General features: G+C 39.2%; 1 protein-coding gene across 5 annotated transcripts in view; it reads left to right on the plus strand.

Moving 5' to 3' along the window:
- Window positions 1–16912: 16912 nt before the first annotated feature.
- The window catches only part of LOC109040428 (uncharacterized), a 57675-nt gene continuing 53617 nt past the window's right edge, over window positions 16913–20970 (plus strand). Inside the window, exons 1-2 of one of the 5 annotated variants that reach the window (XM_019056366.2) lie at window positions 16913–17081; window positions 18778–18974. Coding sequence is in view for 1 of the 5 variants with exons in the window: in XM_019056365.2 (XP_018911910.1) it covers window positions 19733–19755 (23 nt within the window). In the remaining 4 variants the exon portion in view is untranslated. The other 4 variants (XM_072306506.1, XM_019056365.2, XM_019056369.2 and 1 more) reach the window with 4 other exon arrangements.

Raw genomic sequence — 20970 nt, forward strand, 5'->3', positions numbered from 1 at the left:
TCAGCTGTTACAAATGTTGCATTTCTTAATTTGTTTCCACTATCACATTAGCACGCTTAAGTTTTTCCTATTGGTTTGAATGTAAATCTTAAGGGTGAAATCTAAGTGATGGAATGCAGAATCCCATCAAAAACATTTCCATGTAAAGATGAACCGCCAAGCTAAAAATATGAACGTTCATCCCCCGAAATGCAGTGATGTCTCACAAAATAGTCACCAAGTAATTTTCATTAATATTAATTTAAAGTTTCTCCTCCCTTCAACATAATTATCGAGAAAACACAAAATAAAGAAAAAAAAAAGAAAGTAGGTACAAATGAATCAATTTTTTTTTGTACAATGGTAAAAAAAGTTAAAACATAAAAAAAATAATAAAATTAAAAGAAAACATGATAGATGGACAATCTAAACAATGTTGCTTCAGGGGTTCCCAAATTTTGCGCGCAAAAAGAAGCCCCTTCCCCACAGCACAAAGCAACTTCGAACAAAATGCGATGGTTGCTCATTTTCACAATATGTTTCGAGTGTTGCCTCCGAACAAAATACGACTCTGTCCAGCTGTTTTAGCAGATTAAGGTCAGATTTGATCTGAGAGTTTGTTTTGTTCCTATTCAAATTGTTGATTCTCGCTTTATACACTACAATATCACCGGAATGTAGTCTCCATGAGACGCTGGTTAGGCTCCAAAGGACTACACTGAAAGGTGTGCTAAATTGAGTCCTGACATTTACTTTTATATCAAACTAGCAGGAAACCCGTGCTACGCACAGGAAAACCCCCACCATCAGCAATCACTGTGATTAGTGATCAGTTACTAATTGTGTTTCTGAATTATTTTTTACTATTTCAAAATTGGCGAGACGCACTGGTTTGATGAAAATGCAGAGCTTAGTAGTATGCTGATTAAAGCTGCTATTTTGGTCTGTTCTGCAGTAAGCTCATATGATCATTATAATAATCAACAATACCCAATCAAAAGTTGGTTATTTTCATAAAGATGTGTTACTTTTGTCAGTCCAATGTTTAATTGAAGTTACAGCTGGTGAGTTTCAGCCGCGAAAATTACGGGATTTAACCAACGGTTTCGTTTAATTCTCAGCAATGGCGGGTTTGTCATCGACATCGCGGAGAAAACGTGATTTTTCCAGGGATTTTGAAAAACAAATTAGAAATTACACGATAATCACCACGATATCACGGCAAATACGTCGTGTTCCTGGCGAATTTCTAAGAGTATTATAATTGCGCGTTATTCAAATCAATATCGTGGCATACACGCGAATTTCTTACTCAACTAAGACTACGTAAATGTGCGCATAAAACTCATAAACATCTGTTACTTGGGATGGGCGAAAACGTATGATTTTCCTTCAATTTTTTATGATACCACATACCCACTCCGGAGTTCAAATAGTTGCTCGCTTCATTTCTGCTTGTTAAAAGTGACGAATTGCAAGAATCCAATCTCGATTTTACGAGAACTATGGGATGTAACCATCGGTTTCCGTGTATAAGATTTAATGCTTTGAAATTAAGAAAAAAAAAGGAAAAAACATTAGCGATGATCCAAAATTTTGCAAGTATGACTCATGTGTTTCGGTAAACTATGATAGAAACAGAAAGCAGGTGGAGAATGTCGAAACGATGTTCTAGTTTTGCTCTGCTGTCAGCACCGCGTCTACAGGCGCTGTTCGACCGAGCCGTCATCACAGTACAGAACGCCTTCAATATAGCAAGCAGCAATGTGGACATCCCCCGTGGTGAAATAGTTGTATCAAGAGCGCCTTCCACGATCGGAGTCAAGTATTGATGAAATGCGCGCAAAAACCCCGCTTCTCCTCCGATTGCAACGTTGCACACCGTCTTTATGTTCCATTTGGGTTTATTTATTTTATTTTTGAAGCCAAACAACAGCTTCTCTCAAAATTTTTCGAGAATTCGCCTAAATCATTTCAAAACAGAACTAATGCACAGACAGATTTTCCAGATTTTCACATCCGAGCGAAAATGAATATTTTGAGCTGAAATTTCTACGGGTGGTAGTTCTCCCCTAGAACTGGTTTGGTATTGAATTTGAGCTAAATCGGCCGAGCCGTTTACAAATGGCGAGCTTTGAAAGTTTTAGGCGAGTGGTGCGCGGCATGAGGGGAGCCGGCCGGAGCAGGGCCTCACAGTGGGTCGGGGGAGAAAGTTTTTGGACAAGCTGATCGTCGCACAGTGGGTCAGGGGGAAGAAGTTTTTGGGCAACATTTTCGTCGCACAGTGGGTCAGGGGGAGGAAGATTTTGGACACAATTTTCGTCGCACAGTGGGTCAGGGGGAGGAAGTTTTTGGACAAAATTTTCGTCGCACAGTGGTTCAGGGGAAGGAAGATTTTGGACAAACTGCGCGTCGTACAGTGGGTCAGGTGAAGAAATTTTTTGGAAGAGCTGTTCGTGGCACAGCGGCCCACAAAAATCCCACTTCGGGAAATACACTTCCCTCCCGCGGTGGATGCGCGGGACACTTAAAAAGAAGAAAAACTAGATGTGCAGACGACCCTGAAAAGACGCGCGCGTCCTGGGGGGCGAGGCCCCTCCCCCCCAAAAAAAAAAAAAAAAACCGGCGCGGAGCGAAGCGGAGCGCCGATTTTTTTATTTTAAACATTTACGTTTGTTTCTAATTTAGTCCAGGCAAATGAGCCAAAAAAGGGGCCATAGCCTGCAAAAATCCGGGGTAAGTAGCAATGTTTTCATTGATACCTATGTAATTTTTGACGCTGAATCCGAATTTTAACTTTGAACCAAAATATTCGGACCGGAAAGTTGTCAAATTTGGCAAAAATGGCCTAACATCGGGTTTTTTCCGGATTATGGCCTGTAACTTGCCAAGAATTATTCGGACGATAAAATTAATTATTTTCAAAAATAAAGCTCGTTAAATTTCCTATAAAAAAATTCCTATACTTTTTTTTGCTCAAGGCAAAATCAAGCGCACCGGCGGGCTCCGAACTTTGAAAAATGGGCGAAAATTGCGCACACTGTAATGTGTTGGGTTCCTTAAAATTTACATCAATTCATTTCACTTAGTGTAAATTTTATCATCTTCACTTAATTTGTCCAGAAATTACTCGTCAGACGATTGAAAAAGGAGACATCGGGAAAAAACCGCGAAAAACGCAATTTTCGCTTATTTTTCAAAGCTCGGTGCCTGCCAATGCGTTTGATTTTTTCCTGAACAAAAAAAGGAATAGGAACCTTTTATAGGAAATTTAACGAGCTTTATTTTTGATAATTACTAATTTTATAGTCATATCAATTTTAGGCAAGTTTCAGGCCATAATCCGGAAAAAAGGCCGATTTTAGGCCATTTTTGCCAAATTTGGCAACTTTCCTGTCCCAATTTTTCGGTGCAAAGTTGAAATTCAGATTCAGCGTGAAAAACTACGTTGGAATCATTGAAAGCATTACTACCCGGGATTTTTGCAAAAACCGCAAAAAACGCGATTTTCGCTCTTTATCAAAGTTCGGTGCCCGCCAGCGCGCTTAATTTTGCCTTGGGCAAAAAAATGTGCAGGCTGTTTTTTATAGGAAATTTAACGAGCTTTATTTTTAAAACAATTAAATTGTCGTCAGATCAATTTTGGACGAGTTACAGGCCATAATCCGGGAAAATGGTCGATTTTTAGGCAATTTTTGCCAAATTTGGCAACTTTTCGGTCCGAATATTTTGGTGCAAAGTTGAAATTCGGATTTAGCGTCAGAAATTACGTAGGAAGTAACGAAAATATTGTTTCCCAGGATTTTTGCAGGCTCTTTTACCTTTTGCCTGGACTGTAAACTGAGTATCTGCTCCTTTTTTTAAGTATAATTAAAGTAAATAATACAATAAGCAAAAATGCCCGCTTATGTGTTTTAAAAATTCATAGAGCAGCCTACTCTCTCTCTCCTATCCACGCGTCATTATAAAAGAAATAGCTTTGCTTGAAAATGAATGATGATTACAAACACGACTAAAAGATAACATTTTAGAGAAAATTCATAAAACAATTAGAAATGACAATATATTTCCCATCCCTCGAGTGATGGATTTTTTTTGTTATCATTGTAGCTCATCAGATAAGTCTTACATTTTCTGCCAATGTCAAAGGAGCCACCAATGTCAATTCGCAAAAACTGTAGAAGCTCCTCCATTCTAGATGTGAAATTTTCAATTTAATATTATTTCTTTCATTTCGGGTGTAAAATTAATTGTTCAATTGCGAAATGCCCATAACGGCCGACGAGGGGTCATTCACAGATGATAACCGAAATCATGGGCTCATTTCAACCTTGTGTTACACAGCGACAAAGCGTCGCACAATATTGTGTGAGCACTCGTTTTAACGTAAATTGCATTTACTTTCAAAAAGATTCTGTTCTGAAGTTTTTCCTGAGAAAACTCAGTATTTTTGGCAAAAAATGATAATAACTGCCGAAAAACACGATTTTTCGTAAAATTGTCGGAATTATATGCTCTCTCCTGTTCCCCGTAACTACAGAACGAATTATCGCAGAGTGTTGTGCGACCACTCATTTTAAAGCAAATTTAATGTACTTTCAAAAAAGTTGCTTGCTTTTATTACAGAAACCCCATATTTTTTTCAAAAATGCAAAATATCTTTTAAAAAACGCCAATTTTTAAGTGCATTTTTAGCGTTTGGAGGCCACTTCCCTCCCTTCCGGTCATTGGATCGTGTCGAACCTTTAGTATGTTGTTTAGGTAGTATAACTCGAGAGATTCCCGCAAAAAAACCTTTTGTCGCAATTTATTCTGGGTCAAACGCTATTTTAACCTGACTATTGTTTGAGTCAATTTCTAAAATTTTAAACTGCAAACCTCAAGTTCTATTCTAAAACTTGAAGTGCTTGAGAGCTGCCTTCTCTGGTGCGTAAATACTTTGGAGTGAGTGATTCTTTATTTATTTATTTTTTTTCATAATTAATTGCAAATATCCAGATAATTAACGAAATGTTCGAATTGCAAACACGTTAAGAGGGAAAGAGACGCACAAACTGTGCACAATCCAAAAATATATACCTCACCATTTTGTTCATAAATGATGGATCTTTAATGTTACTGCGACGCATCCGCTACGCGTTCTTGCAAAGTAGTCACCGCGATGCTCCTGCAACGTACACCCGGCGTCCACGTGGACGCCGGAACATCTCGGTAACGTTGTCGCTGGAACGTTTACGTGGGAACGTGCCGGAAACGGTACTTACTACAGGGACACCCACGTAGAATTGCACGCTCCGGTACACAGCTCCCCAAACCACCCGTACAAGACTTTTTTTCTCGGTTATTTTAGGTCGAATGAAGTTGAAGACTGCGGGAGCGGATTGGAAATCGATCTCAAGGTATCAGTTTCAGGGCCCCGAAGCACCCTCCCGCTCCTTCAGCCACTCTCAGGCGGTAAAACGGAGGTCGTGAGTTCAAGAGTTGGGGTTCCCGTCAATATTTTGAAATTATTGTATCGAATTCGGAGAACACGGAAAATTTTGGCGCTAACCGACATTAAGAAATCCAAAATTGGCCCATTCTGGTTCAAAATATTGACCCCTAAATATAAAGGGACAGAGCGTCATTGAATTTTAGCTCCCTAAAACTCAATGACGTTATATTGAGACAGAGGCTCAGGATGAAGATGTTCCCCTACCACGGTGCCCCTGAACTCACTTTAAATGCGACTTTGTTGTACATCAAAAATTCAAGTTGGAGGTTGTAGTGGGGTACTCCCTGATGGGTTTTTGGGCAATTTCGAAATAGGTTGTCGGAGCTCCTCGAAAAATAATCGCATTTTTGTGGTTTTTTAGGGGTAAAATAGCAAAATTGGCCTCGGGGCGACAAATGAAACCCCCTCTCCCTCATCCTTGCCTTGACCGATCTGAATTTTTAGTATGTTTTTACCTGGTATAAGATGGGACTTTTCTGAAATTTTCATGCCCATACAAATTTTTTTGCTCCCGCGGCAGCGTTGCCAAGTTTCGGACTCCAAAATATCGAATTAAATGATAAAATGAAGGTTTCGGAGTGTGATTTCCATTCAAAATCAAAAATTCAAATTGTAAGTTGTAGTAGGGTACTGCCTGATGGGGTTTTGGCCAATTTCGAAGTAGAGTGTTTGAGATTTTTGAAAAATAATCGAATTTTTGCGGTTTTTTAAGGGTAAAATAGCACACTGCGCACGGGGCGGCAAGTTAAACCTTTTCTCTCTCATCCTTGCCGTGACCGATCTGAACTTTTAGTATGTATTAACCTGGTATAAGATGTGACTTTTCTAAAATTTTCATGCCCATACAAAATTGTTTGCCCCCCGCGGCAGCGTTGCCAAGTTGCGGACTCAAAAATATCGAATTTGATGATAAAATGAAGGTTTCGAGGTGCGATTTCCTCCAAAATTTCACGAAAAATGTGCAATCTGAGAGTTTCCGCTAAGAAAAGGCATATTTGAACAATTTAGAGTTGCAGTGTTGCCAGCTTTCGATTTAAAATTCGTCAAAATGACCCAAATCGCGTTGCAACCTCAAGCGCTGGATTTTTATTTCGTTCAGAATTGGTTATTACGGTTCTTCTGTACTCTATGCATTTAGATACCATGAAAATTATGCCATTACTTACTTGATGGGTGCAGCTAACTCAAAAAGAGAGGCCGGATAAAGCGATGAGTCGGGGGAAAACGAGCGGTTCGGGTTGACAGAAAGTTCTTAAATCTACTCCATCACCAGAAAGTAGAATTTGAGAACTTTCTCCCACCCCCCAAACCTTATCCCTGTTGCATTTAATCCTTTGAACATCTTATCTGAAATTTTGCCCCGACTCATCGCTTTATCCGGCCTCTCTTTTTGAGTTAGCTGCACCCATCAAGTAAGTAATGGCATAATTTTCATGGTATCTAAATGCATAGAGTACAGAAGAACCGTAATAACCAATTCTGAACGAAATAAAAATCCAGCGCTTGAGGTTGCAACGCGATTTGGGTCATTTTGACGAATTTTAAATCGAAAGCTGGCAACACTGCAACTCTAAATTGTTCAAATATGCCTTTTCTTAGCGGAAACTCTCAGATTGCACATTTTTCGTGAAATTTTGGAGGAAATCGCACCTCGAAACCTTCATTTTATCATCAAATTCGATATTTTTGAGTCCGCAACTTGGCAACGCTGCCGCGGGGGGCAAACAATTTTGTATGGGCATGAAAATTTTAGAAAAGTCACATCTTATACCAGGTTAATACATACTAAAAGTTCAGATCGGTCACGGCAAGGATGAGAGAGAAAAGGTTTAACTTGCCGCCCCGTGCGCAGTGTGCTATTTTACCCTTAAAAAACCGCAAAAATTCGATTATTTTTCAAAAATCTCAAACACTCTACTTCGAAATTGGCCAAAACCCCATCAGGCAGTACCCTACTACAACTTACAATTTGAATTTTTGATTTTGAATGGAAATCACACTCCGAAACCTTCATTTTATCATTTAATTCGATATTTTGGAGTCCGAAACTTGGCAACGCTGCCGCGGGAGCAAAAAAATTTGTATGGGCATGAAAATTTCAGAAAAGTCCCATCTTATACCAGGTAAAAACATACTAAAAATTCAGATCGGTCAAGGCAAGGATGAGGGAGAGGGGGTTTCATTTGTCGCCCCGAGGCCAATTTTGCTATTTTACCCCTAAAAAACCACAAAAATGCGATTATTTTTCGAGGAGCTCCGACAACCTATTTCGAAATTGCCCAAAAACCCATCAGGGAGTACCCCACTACAACCTCCAACTTGAATTTTTGATGTACAACAAAGTCGCATTTAAAGTGAGTTCAGGGGCACCGTGCTACGTAATTAATCAGGAATCCGAATTTGACAGTCCCGAAGCCCTTTAAACATTTTCTAATGTGATACGGGGGGCTCAAACTTGGAAAATTTACAAAATTACACGGACCCCCTCTGCCGACATCGGCAAATATTTGGGATGCATTGGGACTGTCAAATTCGCATTCCTGGTGGTCGATTACCTACCCAGTAAAACATATTTTTCCTGAGCCTCCACCTTTATTTAGCGACATTGAATTTTAGGCAGGGGGCTCCGTCCTCCAACTTTATAGGTCAATATATCGTCACCTTCCGGGCAAAGTATCACAAGCGCCATGCGACGTTTAAAAATTTCCGCCGCCATTTTATTTTTTTACTGAGAAATTGTTGGTTGAATCTGTTTGAAAATTTCACTAAATTTTATCGGCAGCACAAAGAAAATTCGGTGAAATTTCCGGACAGCTTCGTTGAACAATTTCTCTGTAAAAAAATTTAATGGCGGAGGAAATTTTTAAACGTCGCATGGCGCTTGTGATACTTTGCCTGGAAGGTGACGATATTTCGAACAGGAATGGGCTGATTTTGGATTTATTGATATCAGTTTGGACCAAAATTTTCTGTGCTTTCCGAATTTCATGGAATAATTACACAATGGGTCACTAAACCTTTTTTATTTTATTGAATATTCTGAAAGTACTATGTGAGGAGATAACGTGGTGATTTGTCCGCATTTTCACGGAGCCAAAATCGCGGAGAAAACCGCTTTTGAAAAATCTAAAAACTGCAAGACATTTCAAACGCACCCGAATGGCGGGAAACTGACGCGGTTAATGCACTGCGGTAGTCATATCGGAATCCTCTCTCATTTTCCTCTGATGTTTGTTAAAATAAAACGTATTTCAATGTGGAGTTGTTGCTTGTTTATTACAGTTAACATATGAATGAGATAGTCTTGAATTCAAAAGATATAATTTCGACTTTAGTATTGTTCTCATATACGAAGAGTAGATAGACATTTGACGGACGTCGTGGAAATCCGTGCCCGCCTCTGATTGGTGCCGGATGACATCATTCGGTGCGGCGCGAAACCGGGGCGTTTTAAATTTGCGTACTTATAAGTTGAGCGATTTGAACTGCGCATTTCTCGGTAATTCAGTTGCTTGTTCGCGTTTTTAATGTTCGCATCGTGTTATACGCGTCATTTTCCTGTAGGAAACTATATTCGCAAGTCAAAATTCGTTCATGGTTTAGTGACCCATTTTGACGGGAACTCCAACTTCTATTATCGTGATCCCCCCTCCTTTTTACCCCGAAGGTGGCGGAGGGGGAGAGAGACTTCGGGCCGTGGAACTTGGATTCCTGGGGGTCGATTTCCTACCCACTGTCGCAGTCTCCGACTTCATCCGACCTAAAATAACCGAGGAAAAAGCCTGGCATGGGTGGTCTGGGACACCCTGCATGTACTTAATTCTACTTACTATCTACCTACTACGATATTTTAATTCTATCCAATTTAAGCCTATTTCAATTAGAATTTAATACCTAACTAAGAGAAAGACACTTCATACGATATTTTACGCCAGTTCTCAGTTTTTTGATACACCATTTATGAAGTATTTTTCTTAGATATCTTCATAAGTATTATACGTAGGTATCATATTTCTACTACCTACTAGAAATGGAACAGCAACGAACGGCGACAATGAAAAGTTTGGATGAGTGTCATATTTTACTTGAATCAAAAGATAACTTCTAAGTTGCTCTTTTGCCATTTAATGAATTGTAGCACTAAGAGTTGTCAGACCGTTCATAGAGGGTTTTTTTTTTTTTTGTTATTTGCACAAAAGAAATATGTACAATGATACACTCTTAGGCATTTTACATATCTTTTAAAAGCTTGATTAAATCGTTAAATGTACATTTAACTATAAATTATAATTTTATATCTTAAGAAATAATTAATACTATCTCTGATAATTGAGGGAGGAAATAAAGACAAAAAATTAATACTAATTAATAATGTCTTTTTGTTTCATCTTCATGCCGATGTAGGATATGGAGTCTTGTAAATGGTAAAATATTTATTGCCAGACTTGTAGAATGTATTGAAGATGACGAACAGTGTATTGGTTTAAAAAATGAAAATGATTCCGGAGATTTCAGTGAAACAGACGAGGAATCTTAAAAAGTTAATAATAAGACTCGTAAAGGTTCCAAAGACTCGGATGATGTAATTTTAAGGAGTAGTAGGTCTGGAAAGCCCAAAATTGATGATCAATTTGTGTGTAGTTATTTTATTTATGTAAATTATTGTGATGCATCAGTCCCATAGGTACTATCATACAAAGAAACAATGATAAGCGAGGAAAAAGATGAACGTATAAATGCAATGCGAGAACAGTTTGATAAGGTTGAAGCTAATAAAACGTGGGAGTTATTTGAAAAACCTCTAGACAAAGAGGTTTTTGATGTGAAAAGAATTTTGTCTCAAAAAGCTGAAAATGTTTATAAAGCTAGAATTGTTGTGAAAGGCTATCAGCAAGGAGAATGATTTGATAAGATTCACTCACCTGTTGCCCAGACCCAAACTTTAAAATTACTCTTGGCATATTGTTGTCAGTTCAACTTAAAAATTGACCAAATGGATGTAGGAATAGCTTCTCTAAATATCAAAATTACCTTTCTTGTTTATATTAAACAGCCCAAAGCCTCAGATATCATGATCTATGAATTAAAAAAAATCGTCGTATGGACCACGATGAAGTCGAAGAAATTGGCACGATACATTTAACGAATATCGAAACAGTTTAATCTGCATACTCGTAAGGAGCAAAGTTGATTATTGTTTGTGTGTTATACCTATTTCAGCTGGCCGTTTAGTTTACATATTAGTTTCTGTGGAAGGCTTGCTTGTTGCTAGTAAAGAGAGAAGAGTTACACAGCCCTGCGTTTTTTTGGTCATGTCACGTTGCATGGCATGTCTTGATTGATTCTTATGTATGTTTTAGCGCTGAGTTTGGGAAAAATATCGAAAAAATTCCATCACGTCAGGATTTTCCGCAAATTCAAAATTTTGGTTTTTTTTTGGGGGGGGGGGGAATTTCCGAAAAATTGATTTTTTTTTTCAATCTGACCATTGATTTTGGTCTCTAGTATCTCTACTAAGTATGAAATATCTATTGCACGTCAAAAGGAAGCCTGAAAGAGTGATAAATGTCCGAATTTCGTCAAATTTTATGCATTTTTTGGTGATTTTTATCACCAAAAAAATCGTTTTCCGGTCAAAATTTTTAAAAGTACGACTCGAAAAAAATTTATTCCCCCATAATTTACTTCCCTTAGTACCCCCTAATCACCAGAAAAAGTAAACTTAAGTTTCCTAGATGTCATGAGAGCTCCACGCGGGTCGCGGCTTATTTTCGCAGGGCGCCGCGCCGTTTCGCGCAGGTCCCGACTTAGTTGCACATACCTACATTGTTGATACCCCGACGCATTTTCACAGGTTTCAACTTGTCTAGCGTTCTATCATGAGTTCAGTGGGATTTTATCCTGACTTATCAGTGCTGAAATGCCAGACGAAGTGGTATGTTGTTTGTCCGAGATTCGGTTCTTTTTTGTGGTGAAAATTCGTAATTTCGGCCAAATGACCGAATCTTGGCGCCTCCCCCCTCTTCTCAATATTTTAGAAACTTGTGTTTACTTTTTCTGTTGATTAGGGGGTACTAAGGGAAGTAAATTATGGGGGAATAAATTTTTTTCGAGTCGTACTTTTAAAAATTTTGACCGGAAAACGATTTTTTGGTGATAAAAATCACCAAAAATTGCATAAAATTTGACGAAATTCGGACATTTATCACTTTTTCAGGCTTCCTTTTGACGTGCAATAGATATTTCATACTTAGTAGAGATACTAGAGACCAAAATCAATGGTCAGATTGAAAAAAAAAATCAATTTTTCGGAATTCCCCCCCCCCCAAAAAAAAAACCAAAATTTTGAATTTGCGGAAAATCCTGACGTGATGGAATTTTTTCGATATTTTTCCCGAACTCAGCGCTAAAAAATACATAAGAATCAATCAAGACATGCCATGCAACGTGACATGACCAAAAAAACGCAGGGCTGTGTTATCGACTCAGTAAAAAAGAAACTTGAAAAAAGGTTCAAAGTGAAAGATCTTGGCAAAGTAACGAAGTATCTAGGTATTGATATTGATTATGATGTTAAAAAAAATCGATAACCTTAAGTCAAACGAATTATTTTGAATATCTATGCGGAAAATTTCAAATTAAAGATGCTAAACCTTATAATACACCCACTAAAGGTGATCTTCATGTAGATGCGGCTGAAAATCTCGACCCAAATTTAGCTTTTAGAAATCCTATCGGTGCTCTTCTATACATAAGTAGCGCAACTCGTCCTGACATAACGTACATACAGCGTTAATTACATCAGTACATTTACTACTTGTGCTGATTCGACACATTATAAATATGCACTTAGAATTCTAAAGTAGGTATTTACTCATATCTAAAGATTTTAAATTGCCTATGCTTTATAAAATCTAATGCCGATGAAATTTTGGACTCATTTGTTGATTCAGCTGGGCAGGAGATCCTGTTGACCGCAAATCTACTTCTGGATATGTTATTCGATTTTCTGGTAGGTAACTCAATCCATTGGAAAACCCGTAAGCAAAATTTTGTCACAAAATCATCAACATATGCCGAATATATTGCTTTATCTGAGGCTACTACTGAAATAGTGTTTGTAATAAATCTCCCAGAAACTTTTAGCATAGATGTCAAGAATAAAGTAAAGATATATGAAGATAATTCAGGAGCTCTTGCAATTGCTAAACTCAGAAACTTGACCAAAGATTAAAAACATATTGAATATAACTATCATTTTGTAAATGAAAATTTTAGAAAAGGTGACATCGATATTGTTAAAATTTCTTCGGATGATAAGATGGGTGCTGTATTTACAAGGACTTTGTCAAAAGATAATTCTTTTTTAAATCCCGACTGCTGCTACATATCGAACAGCAATAAAGTCAATTTCTTTTTTTTTTTTTCACAAAAGCAAGGAGGTGTAATAGCTATAATTTGCCTGTTGCGGTCAAATTGTGAAGGGTACTTTTTTCTTTAAACAATTTTTCCCCCTTTTATACATATGTAGTACTTTTCTTTCGAATTTCCAAGTATCTTCTGTGTATTAACTTTTGAAAATTCAAAAAATTTGAGGAGGTCTGTTGAGTTGCAAATTTATCTAGGTATCTGTAGAGTGCAACCCTTGCAGAGGCGAAAGTGTGTGAAATACTTTTCCCTAAGTAAGTAATTCTAGTTTTTACCAGTTAAAACTAGTTTTTACTAATATCCAAGTAGATAAAACGGGTTCCAACGGTGAGGCCCAAGTAGCAGTGATCGCTATAAATAGCGATTTTATCGGTCGGTTATCGCGATTATATCGGTGGCAATTTATCGAGATCTTTTCGCATTAAAAACTGCTATACATGGCGATTAAATGGCTACACATCGCAATTTTAGGTTCGATAAAATCGCCGGTTATCGCGATTTTTATGTCGAAACTATCGCGATAAATTGCTGAGCGATAAAATCGTGATTTTACTCCGTTAAGATCGAGGATAATTGTTCAGATGTTGATGATTCTGGCGATTGTATCGCCGATAAAATTGCAATATATCCCGCGATTTTTCCGTTGAAAAATGCTATACTTGGAGGGTCCCAGCTAATTTTAGTTTTCAACTAGCTGCTCCGGGCGCCCTACGGGCGCCCTCCACAGCTAGCAATGGTGGTGCAGTAGCTTATTTGGAATCGGAGCGATTAGTTGAATCTATTTAATAATGATGATGATTCTGCGGCAGAAGATCAAGGAATTTAACTGCCTCTCTGCGTTACAGGGTGGAGACTGCCATTCTACCGAAAAATGTTATAAAAAGCTCGCATTATTAATTTTTCTTTTTTTTTGTGTTACTGTTTAAATTTTTTTTATTTTTATTTTTTGATAATTTTCTAATGACTATGGGGTTTTTGGGATTTATACAAGATCGAAGCACCTCTTTGTGCACGATGTTTTTTGTACGGTTGCCTTTGGGAAGAATTTGGACTTCAAAATTTTTGTACGATGTAGCTCGTGAGAGTGCAACATATAGTTTACCATGGCCAAAAACTGTTTGGGGTAAATAAATGCCGACTCGCTTCAGTGTTTGACCCTTAGCTTTGATGATGGTCATGCAGAACGCAATGCGAATTGGAAATTGTCGCCTCTTAAAAGAGAAAGGGAGAGAGGAGTCTGCAGGTGACAAATCAATTCTTGGCAGTGAAATTCTTTCACCGGCCTTCTCGCCGGAAATGACCTGCAAATCAAGACAATTTTCATAGCGTTTCCAGACGATCAATCGGGTACCATTCGATAAACCTTTAGAAACGTTGAGGTTTCTTAAAAGCATGACAAAAACCCCCTCCAAAAGTGTGAGTTTATGCGGTGGTAAGCCACTAAGATTAAGACTGTCCAAGAATTCGAGGGGAAAATTGAGAGCCTCTCCCTCCTCCTCTACAATGAGCCTGTTAACACTGAAGTACGTTTTAGAGACACCTGAAAGAACTTCAACAACCTTGTCGTTAATTTCATTGCAATGCTTATTTTTAGGGGCCAGAATTGCGCAGTTTGTGAAATCTACGTTCGAACATGAGGAAGCTATCTTTTCCATAAATTTCAGTAATAATATCAGTTTCAATAATACTGCTTGTCGGTAAATCAATGAATTCCGGCATGGCCTTTTTTAGCAGAAAGGTAAACACCATCACCTATTTCGAGTTAAAATTTTGCAAACTCCGCTTCGTCTTGCAAAGTTCTCATATTTTGAGTAAGTTTTCTGATTTTGAAAAGAGGTCAAAGTGGTGAGAATTTGATTGCATTTTGCACTAATGTTTGGCGAGAAGCATGCGGAACAACGGGTAAAACCTGTCTAAAATCACCACCCTAGACGACAATTTTTCCTCGAAAAGGGATATCATTACCCATTCTCTAAATAAGAAGTCGGTCGATGCATGCCAGAGCATGCGTGATAACCATGGGAGCTTCGCCCCAAAAAATGATCGTTGTTTTCTGAATAGTCTCAGCCTCTCTTGAGCTAACCGTGAGACTCGACACAGAATTCTCATTCAGAACCGAAGGAATTTTGAATTTGCTATGAACCGGCCGACCGTTAGGTAGCAACGATGCGGCGATACCTGTCCAAGCAACGGAGATGACGTCTAAGTTTTCCTTTGTACAATACGCAGTAAGACATTCTTAAACGAAAGTTTTTCCCGATCCTCCTGGACCATCAATGAAAATCGCATTACACGTGTAAGATGGATTTTGGATGAGACTAATTATTTCAGAAATAATTTGATGTTGCTCTGGGTTAGCGGCAGAAATCATGGAATCATAGTTTTAGGGGGAGGAGAGTCAGGCTCTGACCCTTGAAGATTCAGGTTAATTGGAAGCAATTCCGGAAGATCAAATGATGATATTGAAAATCCATGAAGTCTTAATGTGCTTTCAATAGCAAAAAGCCGATCAACGTAGTCGACCGACCAACAAAATAAAGAGAGAGGAAGAAACGAAGTAAATTTGAAACAAAGTTGGAAAGAGAAAAGAACAAATAAGAATGAAATGTCCATAACAATACATGTTGTTAGCAATACGTGTGCGCACCGCTGCAGTTAACAAGTCAGGGTCAGTCAAACCGCCGCGCCAGGATGCCTATCAAGAAGTGGTGAAGCGGAGTAGCTGAGAGATTGCGACGGAATGTGGGTGGTGAGTGACGAACGACAATGCGACCCAAACCTTCTTTGAGGTTGGTGGGAGGAAAGCTATACGAAAGAAAACGGAGATAGCCGAAAGAACGTGGTGGGAGGGGTGGCTGAGACCCTAGTGGGGGTATCTAGAGACGGGCAAGCAGGTAGCGGCCAGATGACCGCTCGAAACAGCTGAACTTTACTCGTCGATAAAAGTAAGAAAATTTGAGAAAATCGAAAAAACCATTACAGCCTGCAAATTTACAGATCAGAAGCTTTCATTTAAAAAAAACTCCATGCAAATCGGTCCGGTGGTTCTCTCAAAGTTTATGTCCCAAAATGCGGACTTTAGTCTGAATAAATGGGAGAAAATTTGAGCCCAGCTAAACTTCACTCGTCGATAAAAGTAAGACAATTTAAGAAAATCGAAAAAACGATCACAGCCTGTAAATCTACAGATCACAGGCTTTCATTTAAAAAAAACCCCATGCAAATCGGCCCGGTGGTTCTCTCAAAGTTAACGTCCAAAGATTCGGACCTCCGTTTTAATGCATCGAAGACAATTTTAGAAAATTATGGGAGAAAATTTGAGAAAATCGAAAAAACGATCACAGCCTGCAAATCTACAGCTCAGGGGCTTCCATTTAAAAAAAAATCCCATGCAAATCGGTCCGGTGGTTCTCTCAAAGTTAATGCCCCAAGATTCGGGACTTTGCATTTTAATATATAGGATGCTGGAAACTAGTTCTCTCGAAGGGGGTTTGTGAAAACTAGTTTTCACTGATTTCGGGTTTTTACTGTAACATATCGATTGATCTGCCTTTTAAACCTATGGAAAAGGATCGATAAAAAGTGTGTTTGCATCGAACACCTTTAGGATCGATTCTTTACGATAGCTTCAAATGTGGGGAAGTAGATCATCCACGCCTCACCACTGATGCAAAATTTATATCTAATACAAGATTGGTGGCTCTCTAGAATACACAAAATAATGCCGTTTTATTTGACCTTTTTATAAGTTCCTGAATTTCTTTGGCAAATTTCCTGAATGAGGATGTGAAAGCCTGCTTCCCCTATCTTGAATTATAAAATATCGTATAACCGACCTCATGAAATTAGCGCTCCTCAAAACTTAGGAGTATCAATTTGTATGACTTGTTGATCATTTTCGGATGTTTGGCCATTATAAATTCGGCACCTCCAGACCATGGTGCACCGCGGCGGTTGCGATGCAGTGGGATTTGAAATCCGGTGGCTGAGAGCAAAGCATAGTGGACTTGAGTACTTCAGTCGTGAACCACCGCTGCTCCGAGCGCCTCCTCACGAGACCACGAGGGTCGTCCTCAAAAATCAATATTCCCCGCGCATATTCTCGCTTCCCTCTAATGTTTTGCTTACATGCCTGCAACTTCCCCTCTTGACAGAGGTTTTCATCTGCTAGCTAACTCAGGTAATTAAAACATGTTTAGTAAACATGCATGTGCAACTTGTCAAGTGTGCGAAAACAATGCTTCGTGAGAGTCCGAGGGAAGTTTCACAGCTTACCATGTCGTGCGTCCGTGGAAACATTCTGCAATTTTGGAAACATTCTGCAAAAAAAATCTAGAGAAAATGCATTGAGACTCTCTACAGTCTTCAAATAGTTCTGAAAGTTACCTCTTACAAGTTGCTAGGGAAACTAAGTGGTATTTTGTATTTAAGTTCAGGTGCCATGCTTGAAATATTGAACGTGGAACATTATTTGCTAAAGGGTCCTTGACGCCAAGACCTGCAACGGAGAATGACTGAATCAAGTCTCTATATCCTGAAGGAAAGGCGTACCAAATGTTGTTATGGGCGTATGTTGTCATGGCTGTAGAGAGACCAAATTGAACGCGCTTCGAAACGGCTTGCGGTGGGATAACGGTCGGTAGCATGAACAAAACGTGGTGCAGCGCATTGCTGCGCTTGAAGATGCTCCATTGCTCCACCTTGCCAGCTGCAGAGGGTACTGATACCCTGGTCTTAATTTAAGGGGAGAGGGGACCACGCATGGGCCGTGGTGTGAAGGGGGGGGGGGCAATTTTTCAAATATTTATTCATCTATATAAAGGAGCTGCCGTACCGGCTCACTCTTTCCATCTTAGAAAAAAATCGGCCGGGGCGATTTTTTTTAAACTTTGTACACGCTTCGCTGTTGTAGCGAGGGGTAGATCAAAATTGTTCCGATTCGTGAATATTGTCCAGGACGCCCGCAAGAGCTGTAAGTTGTTTCTCCCTATAGTAATGCATTTGGGATAGGTAAGAGGTTGTTTACGCGCGCCGTGCTGAACAGGTTCAATCGTGTCACGTGACGTCATAGCATCATAGATGACGTTTCAGGTATCAGGGGGTTCACTACTATGAGGGGCGGCTCTCGGAGCGAGTCGCAAGTTCATCGCGGAGCAAGAAACCGGGGGTCCAGGGGCACTCCGCGGCTGGGCGTGACAGCTCGCATAGCGAGGTAATCGCGGCTAGTTAAAGGAATATATGAAGCTACCGAACCGAGATTTCATCAACACTTAAAAAAAAAAAAAAAAAAAAAAAACTGTCGGTGCGATTTCCTTCAAACTTGGTAAGAATGAAGCTAAGAACCACCTTTACATGCCTGAAAAATCAAATTTAGAAAAAAATCCCGCTGAAGCCTAAAAGAAAGAAAAGTTGTTTCTCCCTATAGTAATGCATTGGGGATGCGAGGTTGTTTACACGCACCGCGCTGGGCAGGTTCAATCGTGTCGCTTGACGTCACAACAGCCGGCAGCGGCACCAAAATTATGCCGCAATCAGACGCTGAATTTAGCAGCTGAATGTGGAAGTCCACAGTCGTCGCCCAATGGCTAAAATTTAGCAAATTCGAGTTATTTTCATCCAGATGTGTATCAAATCTACTCGAATAGTTCAGACAAATTCAAAATTGGTCCGATGGTTGCTGAGAATCGTTGCTGAATTTTGCGCGTCACGCGCAAAATTCAGGCATCGGGCCGATGACTTCCACATTCAAGCCACATTCAGCTCCCACATTCAGCGTGTGATTGCGGTGTTTTAGACGAAATTCCAGGTTTCAGAGGGTAATTTGCCTCCTGGTCTCTTGAAATTTTGATGTAAAAGTTTTTTTTCCCTCTGCACAGGTGTTACAGCTCCTAAAGTGATCCATCATCGCGGTGTCGAGTGGAAAATCTCTATGCAATGGATCATGTTTTTTCGCATGTTGACGATCCTTTAACCCAAAGTCTCGGCTCGTAAACTAGCATATCAGACCTACCTATCCAATTTTGTGATGAGCTGCAGAGGATCTAAGCGTCTCTCTCATATATCCTTATCTAAGGTGAGTTTTTCTCGCTGGCGCTTCTTATTATGCGCTTTCTGCACACGAACCAACCATACTTTGTTTTGGAAGCCAACTGTTATCGTAAGTGCATTTCGCCCCTCTATTTCTTCGAAAAATTTCGGCCTTGGCTCCAACCTCTTTCCTTCCCTGATAGCAAAAAGACATCTCTTTTTTCGTCTTCAAAGCATCTTAAAAAAACACACATCTCTAAGACAAATTAAAGGTATTTTCAAGATGTGTTTAAACCGTTATAAAAAAATACCTGCGTTTTTGAGACGTCTTCAAGTCGATTCTTAGAAACCTTTTTACGTTATCGGAAGAGGTGTTTTTAAAATTCAAGATATCTTCAAGATACCTTAAATATACGCCAACAGAGTAATATTAGGCACACAACTCAGCAGAAGAAAGAAAGAAAAATTGACTCGATATTTCTAAAGATAAATGTATCGATACGGACGATATATCGACGTTGAAATATTGATACGATATTATCGATATTTTGGTCTAAAATATCGACATCACTAATTTACTGTTAGTATGAATCGAAGAGAACGCGGAGAGTCAAGTCATTATGATTGTTGTCCGAACCGCACGAAGTTTTCCACTTCGTTTAAGACGAAAATCGAGTTGTAAATACCTCAAAATTCTTTGTAGAAAAAGCAGAAGAAATCGTGTTAACTGTACATTTTTTTAAAAAAGAAAATCTAGGCCACGTATTCTTGGAAAATTATAGCCACAATTTTTGGTTGCACAAAATGAAATGCCCGTTTTATTGTAGGTAGGTACACCACGGATTTGTTTTACCATGTTACCATTGTCACCCTACACTCTTGTTCCATCTGCATCGACACTTAAGGGATGTGGTTAATTTGCAAGTAAAGCCGCCACCGTGTTCTATAAAACCTTATCTCAGTAATTTCTTATTTCCTCTGCATCTTATCAGTCAGTTTAAGGACATCGGATTAAACTGGTCGAATCTCTATACATATAACATACCGCGGCTCGGCACAGCGCACATTCGTTACATAGCCCAATCTAGCAGGTAATAATTTGAAAAGATGAATTACGGAAAATTTGAAAAATGACTATACCTGCCAGGTACATAGAGAATAAGTCGACTTTTAAATATTGATTCACTCATATAGAAATGATTCGATTATGAAGGTAAGCGCGTAAGGTACTTTTTTCCGTGCTAATACTAATAAAGTTTGCACCATACTTTGTTATGTGCCGTGCGTTCGAAGTCTTAACACTTTGTAGGATGGATATTTGAAGTGTTCTTTGTCATCAGATTCAGGACATCCCAGGTAGGTAATTGGAAGATGCATGAACTCTTTACCTATGACTGTCTTTGCAAGTGGTGTCTATACATTCCGACTCGACTTGACTACAATAGGTAAGCCATTAGAAATGCAAAAATGCCGACCGATTATGGGTGGAAGGAAAGTCCCACATCTGTCAAAGAACGAATTGAATTTTGCGCACGTGGTCAGGCCTGGACAAGGAATGGACTTGCTTCTGAATTGCTCAGCAACAAATAAGCACCACACAGTGTTGAGAGGCCGAAGTCTCCATAGGACCTGACTGCACGCAACCACCGGACGTCTTCACTTGAACTTGCGACTAAGAGAGGCGTGCTAGAGATGGATGGTAATGCGATCCCCGGTAATTTTGGTTGCAGAATCTGAAAATGGCTACGATGTATCTCTATCAAGCACCAATTTCCTGGAAAATTGAATTTCCTCGGCAAAGCTTGTTTTCAAAAGAAACCTCAATCGGTGGGTGCAGAGGAAGAGCTAATACGATTATTTTCTGAATATTGGAATCTCAGCGTTTTTTCCAATTTAGGCCTGTATAATTGTTCCTTTCGAAAAGTTACCACAGCATGAAGTACAATGCAGTCGCAGTATGTACTGGAGCAACGATAAAGTCACTTTTTGAGACGGTTTTGTCCAGTACTCCTGAGATAATAAGTGTGCGGTGATGCCATGCG

This window comes from Bemisia tabaci, chromosome 1, assembly GCF_918797505.1.
Source record: "Bemisia tabaci chromosome 1, PGI_BMITA_v3".
Classification (NCBI taxonomy): domain Eukaryota; kingdom Metazoa; phylum Arthropoda; class Insecta; order Hemiptera; family Aleyrodidae; genus Bemisia; species Bemisia tabaci.